The 12,261-nt window shown below is 41.4% G+C and overlaps 1 protein-coding gene across 1 annotated transcript in view; it reads right to left on the minus strand.

The window, feature by feature from the left end:
- Positions 1-326: 326 nt before the first annotated feature.
- The window catches only part of LOC103083672 (tetratricopeptide repeat protein GNN-like), a 69,462-nt gene continuing 57,527 nt past the window's right edge, over positions 327-12,261 (minus strand). Inside the window, 2 exon segments of the mRNA XM_007454282.1 lie at positions 327-633; positions 725-854. Of these exon segments, the coding sequence (XP_007454344.1) occupies positions 327-633; positions 725-854 (437 nt within the window).

Below are 12,261 nucleotides of genomic sequence, written 5' to 3' on the forward strand. Positions count from 1 at the left end.
TATCATTTGAGTTCTTCATCAGTTTTGTTTCAAACTGAGATCTTCTCTGCAAAAAACACTTCAGAGAAATTGAACTATAATCTGGGCTATGAAAAAGCCACTTCTCTGAGATGAGCTCAGATAAGGATTCCCAGGGATTATTTGTGCTAAGAGACCCTAGCAGGGGATGCTGGTAAACTGCGGTAATTTGGTGTTTTTCACTCTCGCTTTTAGCTGACAAAATCCTTGGCCGTGAAAGCTTTACTGCACCATCCATTTTACCCAAAGATAAAATCTTACAGGAACAATCTTTCATGCCATATTGCAACATTACTCTGTGTCTTCAGTCAGGTCTTTTCCTCAGCAGAAACGGAAATAATGGGTCTCAAGAACTTTTTCCCTTGTCCTGAAGCATATTTTGATTTATCTGAAATTGTATGAGGCACCAAGTCCAAGCTTTTAGCCCCCTGTGGCTTATCTGCCCTGGTGCACACTGCCGAGCTCACTGTGTCGGAACTCTGAGCGCTGTGATAGTTTAACTTAATCAAGTGCTCCCATAATGAGGCGCCATTCCTGGGACCCTCAGAATATTGCTGGCTCATGCCTTGAGGCCAACATCTCCTACCCCGGATCCACTCATTTTCCCTCAGGAGGCTGCAAAGGATCAAAAGTTGTCAAGGGGTCATTTATAGAACATGAATAAACTGAAGCCTATTTCTTGTTGAGACACAGAATAGAAACTCACTGCAGGATTCCACTGATCGATGAATGAGAAGATCCCAGGTAGGCAGCCCTTGAATCAAGTGATCTGTACAAATAGCCCACAGCCTCCATCATGACTTGATGACAAGAGTTACTTATCAATAATTGACCTGCTGGATATTTGAAAATAAGAATATTAGAATTTTTTTAAATGACTCCTGGCTTCACACATTTAAAAGAGAAGGATAAAAAAACATTTATAAAAGGTGGCATTGGAACATCACCTGTTGTAGTATTCCTGCCAAAAACAATTAACCTGAGTCTAATTATCAAAAAACAGATACAAACTGAAGGACATTGGGGCAGGGAGGGTAGGGTAGAAACTGACCTAGGCTCTTCAAAACTGTGTCATGAAAGGCAAAACAAGCCCTACTTAAATGTTCTAGACTAAAGGAGACAACCAAATGCGGTGGCAGATCCTCAACAGAATTCTGGATCAAAAAGTAAACAGCTATAAAGAACATTTACTGGGAGGGACACTTGGGAACATTTGCATATGGATTGTACCTTAGATAATACTCTTATGTACTGGTTAAATTTCCGGGTTTGACAATTGTACTGTGGTTATGTAGGGGAATGTCCTGTTCTCAGAAGACACATGCTGAAGTATTTAGAGATAAAAGTGTCACATCTGCAACTAACTTTCAAATAGTCCAGAAAAAATGCATGTGTATGTGTGTGTATATGAAAGAAAACATAAGTATGACCAAAATGTTAACAGCTGGTGACTAAAGATAAAGGGTATATAGGTGTTCATTATACAGTGCCATGTGCCAGTCAATAATTTAATGTAATTCTCTAAAATGCATGAAAAGTAAAAAAAAAAAAAAAAAATTACAGTCAATTTGCAAGTGGCACTCATTTATTCATTTTACCCATTTACAAGACTGATTTTTTAAAAAATATTTATTTATTTATTCATTCATTCATTCATTCTTCACTGCCACGTGCCGGATCTTTTAGTTGCAGGATCTTTTAGTTGCTGAAACTTTAGTTGCCGCATGCGGATCTAGCTCCCTGACCAGGGATCAAACCTGGGTCCCCTGCATTGGGAGCATGGAATCTTAACCACTGGACCGCCAGGGAAGTCCATACATGACTACTTTTAAGGGGCTAAATTTATACCATTGATTATAAACATAATGTAAGGCCGGTGCATGTAGGACATCAATCTGGATACATGATAAGAGACTGCTGGGTATTTAAAGGTAAAAAACACTGGCAGATGACCCAGCCAGCATCCCTGTATTAATATTAATAATAATAAACACTGCAAATTAGCTGAGTACTATCTATCAGGCTTGTGTTATCCTGCAAGGTATAAACTATCATCACCTGTCTTTTATTTTTGTCATTTATTCTTTTTAATAGGATGCATATCCACATGATTCAAAAATGAAAGTGTATAAAGGTATGAAGTAAAAACTGTCTCTCCCATCTTGGTCTTCATCTGTGCAGTCTTCTCCTAAAACGTGTATCCTTCTAGAGAACTTTTTGTGCACGTTCATTGACTTTTAAAGATGAGAAAACTGAAAGAGGTCAAATAAGTCACTCCAGTTTGTGGTAGAACGATCCTGGGTCAGCCTCATCTACAACCCATGCCCTTTACTGCTATGCTAGGCTGCCTCTTCACCCCATACTGGATTGTCCTTCTGAGGATCCACGCTACGGCTTCTGTTTGCAGAGATGTTCTCTCTTGTAGCTCTGCTTCATGGGTCATAGCACAGATCTCACATTGCCCACAGCTTCTGCTGAAAATCTGAAGGGGAGTTGCAGCTGTTGGCTCCACTTAGCAATCAGTGGCTATTTTTCTTCTTTTTGAATTATTTTCATGACTCTCTATGAGGTTCTCAGTTGCCCCAACATTACTCAGCAGAAAGCACTTGTGAATTACCCAGCTCAGGATGACCACGTTGCATTGGCCTTAACAGGCCTTAAAAGGTAAAGTGGGGAAGAATAGAGTCAGAATGTCTCAGGTCTGGCTGGGCAGGAACTCATTCTCAAGAGTTCCTCCGGATGCCAGTAACCAGGCCCGCAGCCTGTGCGTTCTGCCTGAAGGCCCTTTAAGAGGCTCTGACTTGCTGGGAGATTGAGACTGTCACCCAGACCAGCTGCTGATGCCCTTGACAGACACTATTTCATGCCTGTGCTCCGCACACTACCTCTTGGCCACACACCGTGGCACCCTCACGAACCCTCTGGACCTGCACTGATAGCTTTGACCTCAGAACTTTCTTGAACACAACCTATCTCTTTCTGGCAGCAAGCACAGTAGTTGCCAGGAAAGGACATTCTTAGCTCAGGCCAACCCCAGTCCACCCCATCTTCCCTCAGGGTCGGTACCAGCTGGGCAGCACTACCCAGCCAGATCAGTCCTTTCAACCCAGAGAAGAGGAAAGTCCAGGATGAGTTCATTTCCACAGGAAAGAGGTCACTGAACCTCCTTCCCACTTCAAATCTTCATTCTGGACGAGGAGGGAACCTAATATTTAATTGCGGAGTCTGTTGGTTGTTTTGCATATAACATCTCATTAAATCTTCAGAATAACCCTAGAGGCAGAGATTATTATCCCCTTTTGGCTACCAAGAAACTTGAGACTCAGAGAGTTTATGTCCACAAGCCCAGAAAATAGCAGAACTGGGATTTAAACCCAGGTCCCTAGATCCAAGGACCATAAGTTCTAGAGGTGGGAAACGAGAACACTGTTCTCTCTCTCACGTTGGTTCCTTAGGAGATTTTTCTATACCATCTGTTATCTTTTCCATTTTCTACATCTGGACAGCCACACCTACCCTATTTCCCAGGTAGTGTGAATTGGGGATGAGAATGAGGGAAGGTCCCACTAACTAACTTCCTTGAAAAATCTGTTCTCAGATTTTAAATGGTAAGTTTTCCTAGTTTCCCCCTTTTTTTCAGTGCTTTATATTAAAAAATAAAGTAGTATCTTTATTATTTCCTCTGGAAAAAGAAAGATATTTTATCCAAAGACAGTCCACTGCCCTTTTAAGTAATCTTCTAAAGTACAGCTTTTTCTAATCTTTATTCTACTGAAATTTAAGCCTATTCCTCTTGCTTCGTATTATATTTGCTGTCAACTAACAGGTAGATTTTTACAATGCCAGTCCTGTGTTCATTTCCTCCCCGGGGCCCACAACTATAATTCAGGTTGTTGTCACCAGGTAACAAGGAAAATCGCAGGTGCTGGTGGAGAGCCTCAGGAAGTGTCCCTGAATGAGTCCAGACTCTGTGGACCCTGCCCAACAATAAGCTTCCCCCCTGTGCTGGGAGCAAATGGGTAAAGAAGTGGAGACAATCACAGCCTGTATTCTCCATCCAGAAGACAGGCTGCCAATGTGTAATGAGGAAGGAGGATTATGCAGGATTTAAAGGTTCTCTGTTGAAAGTTTCTTTTTCTTTGATAAATACGCCATATCTAAAGTTTGTCAGAAGTCCTTCAGTTTGAGAAATTAAGCTTGTTTGCTCATTCTTTCAATAAATGTGTGTCTATAAACAGACTGGGGAGGGAGAAAGTTGTCAATCATTGTCCCAAATGGAGTAAAAGGTCGCAGTGGGACGTTTCCACGCGCCTTCAATTTCTGCCCTACAGAAAACAATAAAGGGTTACGGGGAGGGGGGAATGGCTCTTTCCCCCCAGGAGTTGCTCCCAGCAAGGAACTTTCCCTCCACCCTCTTCACTGAGACCATCGGCTAGTCTGCTCAGAGGGACCTGGCTGCAGATGACCTCTGTCATCGCCCCCAGAACTGCATGAGCTCACTCTGCCAATTCAAGGGGCTGAGCCGTTGCAGACCCCACCTTTGGGTAGAGGGAACAGATTCACTGTTCTCTCTTACACAGGCTGTTGTCCCTACCATTCCACCAAAATTGAGAGTTCCCTGTGACCGTTATGTTGCTAAATGCAATCGTCTGTTCTAGATCTGGTGGTCAGCTCTCAGCCCTGTCCATTTTTTTTTAAGTTAATTTTTACTGGAGTATAGCTGCTTTACAATGTTGTGTTAGCTTTTACTGCACAGCAAAATGAATCAGCCATACATATACATATATCCCCTCCCTTTTGGATTTCCCTCTCATTTAGGACACCACAGTGCATGAAGCAGAGCTCCTTGTGCTATACAACATGTTCCCCTCAGTTGCCTAATTTATACATAGTATCAATAGTGTATATGTGTCAATCCCAGTCTCCCATTTCCTCCCAACCCACCCCTTTCCCCCTTGGTATCCATACATTTGTTCTCTACATTTGTGTCTCTATTTCTGCTTTGCAAATAAGGTCATCTATACCATTTTTCCAGATTCCACACATATGCATTAATATACGATATTTGTTTTTCTCTTTCTGACTTACTTCACTCTGTATGACACTCTCTGGGTCCATCCACGTCTCTACAAATGACCCACTTTCGTTCCTTTTCATGGCTGAGTAATAGTCCACTGTACATATACCACATATTCTTTATTACTCTGTTGATGGACATTTAGGTTGCTTCCATATCCTGGCTGTTGTAAATAGTGCTGCTATGAACACTGGGGTGCACGTGTCTTTATGAATTATGGTTTTCTCTGGGTATATGCCCAGTAGTGGGATTGCTGTGTCATATGGTAGTTCTACCTTTAATTTTTTAAGGAAACTCCATACTGTTTTCCATAGTGGTTGTATCCATTTACATCCCAGTGTTAAGAGGGTTCCCTTTTCTCCACACCATCTCCAGTATTTATCGTTTGTAGATTTTTTTCTTTTTTTGGCTACTTTGGGTCTTTGTTGCTATGCGTGGGCTTTCTCTAGTTGCAGCGAGCGGGGGCTACTCTTTGTTGCGGTGCACACGCTTCTTATGGTGATGGCTTCTCTTGTTGCGGAGCACGGGCTCTAGGCCCATGGGCTTCAGTAGTTGTGGCACACAGGCTCAGTAGTTGTGGCTCACGGGCTCTAGAGCGCAGGCTCAACAGTTGTGGTGCACAGGCTTTGGTGCTCCATGGCATATGGGAGCTTCCCAGACCAGGGCTCAAACCTGTGTCCGCTGCATTGGCAGGCGGATTCTTAACCACTGCACCACCAGGGAAGTCCCAAGATTTTTTGATGATGGCCATTCTGACCGGTGTGAGGTGGTACCTCATTGTAGTTTTGATTTGCATTTCTCTAATAATTAATGATGTTGAGCAGCTTTTCATGTGTTTGTTGGCCATCTGTATGTCTTCTTTGGAGAAGTGTCTACTTAGGTCTTCCGCCCATTTTTTGATTGGGTTGTTTATTTTTTTGATATTGAGCTGCATAAGCTGCTTGTATATTCTGGACATTAATCCTTTGTCAGTTGCTTGGTTTGCAAATATTTTCCTCCATTCTGAGGGTTGTCTTTTCATCTTATTTAAGGTTTCCTTTGCTGTGCAAAAGCTTTTAAGTTTAATTAAGGCCCCATTTGTTTATTTTTATTTTTATTTTCATTACTCTAGGATATGGGTCAGAAAAGATCTTACTGCAATTTATATCAACGAGTGTTCTGCCTACGTTTTCCTCTAAGAGTTTTATAGCGTCTGGCCTTACATTTAGGTCTCTAATCCATTTTGAGTTTATTTTTGTGTATGGTGTTAGGGAGTGTTCTGATTTCATTCTTTTACATGTAGCTGTCCAGTTTTCCCAGCACCGCTTATTGAAGAGGCTGTCTTTGCTCCATTGTATATTCTGGCCTCCTCTGTCATAGATGAGGTGACCATAGGTACATGGAGTTTATCCCTGGGCAGCCCTCTCCTTTCTTAGCTTCCATGATTTTACTGATGCTCTGCCTACTTCTAGAGCCATTCCTCATCTCTTGCTACAACTTTTTCCTCTGCCTATCCCTTAAATACTGTACAGCATTCTCCTAAGTTCTATCTCCTGCCATCTTCTTGTCTTTTATCCTTCTTGGCTCTTTCAACTGTTCCACAGGGTTTGGCCACCATGTGTATACTGAGGACTCCCAAAGGTTTTTCTCCAGCTCAGTCTTCTGACTCCTAAGCACTAGATTCATATATTCTTCTACCTACTGAACACCTCCACTCAGATAAGAGATTCAATCAACAGGCCCCAAATTAGCTCATCATGGCTCCCATCCCACCTCTCAACCTTGTGCTCCCTGCCGACAGCTCCAGCCACCCAGTTGCACCAGCCATGTGTATAGCCGTAAACTGGGGAATGCCTCAGACTGTTCCCTTTCCCTCCCCTGCTACCCAATCACGCACTGCTGGATTTACTGACTAAATCGCAAATACACCACTTTCTCTCCATTTGTCTTGTCCTCTCTTAGTTAACACAGGAGAGTCTCCATTCTCCTCGTGACCAATTCCATCCTCTGTTCAGCCACGAGAGTATTGGATCTAAAATGCAAATCTACAGACTTCCCTGGCAGTCCAGTGGTTAAGACTCTGTGCTTCCACTGCCGGGGGCGTGGGTTCGATCCCTGGTCAGGGAACTAAGATCCCACATGCCGCACAGCTCGGCCAAAAAAAAAAACAAAAGCAAAAAAAAACATGCTAATCTACTCACCCTTAGTGCTGGAAATTCTACAGCACCTCCTCTGATGAACCCTTTACCATGGCAGACAAGATCTGCCATGCCCTAAACCTTGCTGACTTCCCCAATATCACCTCCCAACCTTCCTATTCCAGAGGTTCACACCCCCCTGATTCACCTCCCTCGCCTTTGTTCATGCTATTGTTTCTTGCTTGAAATGCTCTTCCTCACCTTCTTTACCGGACAAACGCCTGTCAGGACTCACGGCCAGGTCACTTTCTCTGGAAAGGCTTACTTGTTGCCTCTTTTATATGCCCCCCACACCTTCTACCAATGTCTCACCACACATATCACATTGGATTTCAGTTCTCTTTTATGTGCTTATCATCCCAACAAGACCACAAACTCCTGGAGCCCACGAAGGGTAGAAAGAGCACAGGATTTAGGGTCAGAGGACTGGGTTCCAAGTCATAAGTCTACTACCTACTAACTGCAAAGTTCTGAAATGTCACTAGGTCTTTCTGAGCCTCAGTGATTCTATTATCTAACTGATAGGATTCTCAGATCACCTGTACTGGGCTAAGTTATATGACATATCTGCTATTTCCTCAACTTTAAGATAGGTGAGTAATCTCTAGAGTCCCTTCCAGGTTTAAAAGTTTTCTAAGCTTATAAGGGATATCTGACATTTTCCTGCAACCAAGATGATTTACAAATACATAACCTGTTAAAAATCATCCAACACACACAACAAGTAAAAGGGAAGCTCTGCTAACAGACATAAAATAGACTGCTGGATTAACCCTCTATTTATTAAATAGGGCCCTCTATTTCCTCTGCAAAACTTTCTACCTGATGCCCAGGACACACTAAATGCCTGCAGCTAGCAGGTTCATGCCTACTCTGCTGGCATACTTCTGCTCCTAACTAGCATTGGTTCTAGCATGACCAAGAGTCAACTGAATTTGTTAGCCTAACTTTGGTAATTGAATTTAGTATGGTACAAACTAGGAAGATATGAGGGTGAAATGAAAGAGTTGTTTTCTATGAAAAACAGGCTGAATGCTTTGGAATTTCTTCAAATTGTGAGCGAACAAGAAAACCGTAAAAGATTTAAGGCAGGAAAAGGTAGCAATCAAAAGTATCCTGCCCAAGATGACATGACACTATACATAGAGAATCCCAAAGATGCTACCAGAAAACTACTAGAACTAATCAATGAATTTGGTAAAGTAGCAGGACACAAAATTAATGCACAGAAATTTCTGGCATTCCTATACACTAATGATGAAAAATCTGAAAGTGAAATTAAGAAAACACTCCCATTTATCACTGCAACAAAAAGAATAAAATACTTAGGAATAAACCTACCTAAGGAGACAAAAGACCTCTATGCAGAAAATTGTAAGACACTGATGAAAGAAGTTAAAGATGATACAAATAGATGGAGAGATATACCATGTTCTTGGATTGGAAGAATCAAAATTGTGAAAATGACTCTACTGCCCAAAGCAATCTACAGATTCAATGCAATCCCTATCAAACTACCACTGGCATTTTTCACAGAACTAGAACAAAAAATTTCACAATTTGTATGGAAACACAAAAGACCCCGAATAGCCAAAGCAATCTTGAGAACGAAAAATGCAGCTGAAGGAATCAGGCTCCCTGACTTCAGACTATACTACAAAGCTACAGTAATCAAGACAGTATGGTACTGGCACAAAAACAGAAATATAGATCAATGGAAGAGGATAGAAAGGCCAGAGATAAACCCATGCACATATGGTCACCTTATCTTTGATAAAGGAGGCAAGAATATACAGTGGAGAAAAGACAGCCTCTTCAATAAGTGGTGCTGGGAAAACTGGACAGCTACATGTAAAAGAATGAAATCAGAACACTCCCTAACACCATACACAAAAATAAGCTCAAAATGGATTAAAGACCTAAATGTAAGGCCAGAAACTATCAAACTCTTAGAGGAAAACACAGGCAGAACATTCTATGACATAAATCACAGATCCTTTTTGACCCCCCTCCTAGAGAAATGGAAATAAAAACAAAAATAAACAAATGGAACCTAATGAAACTTCAAAGCTTTTGCACAGCAAAGGAAACCATAAACAAGACCAAAAGACAACCCTCAGAATGGGAGAAAATATTTGCAAATGAAGCAACTGAAAAAGGATTAATCTCCAAAATTTACAAGCAGCTCATGCAGCTCAATAACAAAAAAACAAACAACTCAATCCAAAAATGGGCAGAAGACCTAAATAGACATTTCTCCAAAGAAGATATACAGATTGCCAACAAACACATGAAAGAATGCTCAACATCATTAATCATTAGAGAAATGCAAATTAAACCTACAATGAGATATCATCTGACACCGGTCAGAATGGACATCATCAAAAAATCTAGAAACAAGAAATGCTGGAGAGGGTGTGGAGAAAAGGGAACCCTCTTGCACTGCTGGTGGGAATGTAAATTGATACAGCCACTATGGAAAACAGTATGGAGGTTCCTTAAAAAACTAAAAATAGAACTACCATACAACCCAGCAATCCCACTACTGGGCATATAACCTGAGAAAACCATAATTCAAACAGAGTCATGTACCAAAATATTCATTGCAGCTCTATTTACAATAGCCAGGAGATAAAAGCAACCTAAGTGTCCATCATCAGATGAATGGACAAAGAAGATGTGGTACATATATACAATGGAATATTAGCCATAAAAATAAACGAAATTGAGTTATTTGTAGTGAGGTGGATGGACCTAGAGTCTGTCATACAGAGTGAAGTAAGTCAAAAAGAGAAAAACAAATACAGTATGCTAACACATATATATGGAATTTAAGGGAAAAAAAAGGTCATGAAGAACCTAGGGGTAAGACAGGAATAAAGACACAGACCTACTAGAGAATGGACTTGAGGATATGGGGAGGGGGAAGGGTAAGCTGTGACAAAGTGAGAGAGTGGCATGGACATATATACACTAATAGGGAGGGTGGGTGGGAGGGAGGGAGACGCAAGAGGGAAGAGATATGGGAACATATGTATACGTATAACTGATTCACCTTGTTATAAAGCAGAAACTAACCCACCATTGTAAAGCAATTATACTCCAATAAAGATGTTAAAAAAAAAAAAAAAGTATCCTGCCCAGTAGCATCACAATTGCCTGAGTTCTTACCTTACAGAAACCAAAACTAGAAATTGTGTGTGATGCATTTTGAGAAAGGTGACATCCAATTCCAATCAGAGGACCCATTAAAAGCAAAGCCCTTAACTCCAAATTTTTAAGTTTAGGTAAAGAATTACATATATATGCTTAAGTTAAAATGAAAATGTAAAGTTTGTATCACTTACCTGACTTTTTGGATTAAGGAACCCCCTGCTATAGAGAAGAGGACTCTGGCTGAGCCAAACATTTCAAAATCAAATGAGGAAAAAAGGACTGACTCACCCCACTGAAAGTCACCCTGTAGAGCCTTTGTTTAATTTCTTCCTTCTACATGTGACTGAAATGTTTGATACGTCTTCTATAAAAGAATCCCAGGGAGAGGGAAGTAAAAATAATGTTCATCTAGCATACTTCATCCAAAATAAACAATTCCGTATAGAACCCTCAGCTGATGGAATAGAATATGAAAAGCCACATTTCTGCTTTTTCCTCCCACTGTAATGATTTCTCAGTAGGCGGATTTAAGCACTTATCAGAGGATCACCAAAAAAAAGATTGGTCTGTGTCAGAGGTAGTAGGGAATATACATCACAAAAACCCTCTTTTCATGTCAGGATTAGTACTAAAATCTCTAGAATTAGCAGTTTCATGAGGTTAAGATTTGTTCTTGAGACTGGATGGAAGAAGTCGAAAGGAGATGAGGAAATATTCAAGGAAATATTGAACAGAAAGAGATTTCACTTTTGAATAAATGCCTCATGAAAATGTGATCAGAAGGAGAAACAAACTTTAGGATTATCACCCTCTCACAAATCCACCATTTTCATATGTGCTTAGTATAATCTCATGCATTAAAATGTTGTGAGTATAATTAAAATCTGAATGATCATTGCTGGAAGCCCACTATTTTTATACCCCTTGGAAGATTATACTGTATTCTATACATTGATTAAATGTAATAATAAAAGACTAAGGAAGGTGCAGGTGCCAAAACTTTCAAGCTAGCAATTAATGTCATTAATCTGTAATCCAAACTGATATCTAAAAAGTCACCTAGGGACTTCCCTTGTGGCACAGTGGTTAAGAATCCGCTGGCAATGCAGGGGACATGGGTTCGATCCCTGGTCCGGGAAGATCCCACATGCCATGGAGCAACTAAGCCCGTGCGCCACACTACTGAGCCCGTGCGCCACAACTACTGAAGCCCCTGCACTCTAGAGCCCACGCGTCGCAACTACTGAAGCTTGCGCCGCCTAGAGCCCGTGCTTGGCAACAAGAGAAGCCACCGCAATGAGAAACCTGCGCACCAAAACGAAGAGTAGCCCCTGCTTGCCACAACCAGAGAAAGCCCGTGCACAGCAACGAAGACCCAATGCAGCCTAATAAAATAAATAAATTAATTAAAAGTGACCTAAAAATTACTGTTCTCAATAGGCTAAAATACAATTTAGGTCACCTCTTTTAATGTTGTTAGCCTGGATCAGAGCCATCACTTCTGTTGGAAAGTCAGGCAAATTGTGTAACCCCCAGAAAGAAACTGTTTATCCACTTTCCTCACCCTTCCTGCATTGACAGAGCACTTACGCACAGCTAGCACTCTTTGCGATGCTTTGAAGATACAAAGAATAAATAAGTCCCCTGCCCCTGGGAGTTCACAGTCTGTTTGAGAGGTCAAAATACTCACAGTAAAAAGAAATAGAAATGAAGTCAAACAAGGGTTCTTTGAGGGTGTCCCTGGTGGCGCAGTGGTTGAGAGTCCGCCTGCCGGTGCAGGGGACACGAGTTCGTGCCCCAGTCTGGGAAGATCCTGCATGCTGTGGAGCGGCT

The sequence above is a fragment of the Lipotes vexillifer genome, unplaced genomic scaffold (genome assembly GCF_000442215.2).
Source record: "Lipotes vexillifer unplaced genomic scaffold, Lipotes_vexillifer_v1.1 scaffold492, whole genome shotgun sequence".
In the NCBI taxonomy this organism is placed as follows: domain Eukaryota; kingdom Metazoa; phylum Chordata; class Mammalia; order Artiodactyla; family Lipotidae; genus Lipotes; species Lipotes vexillifer.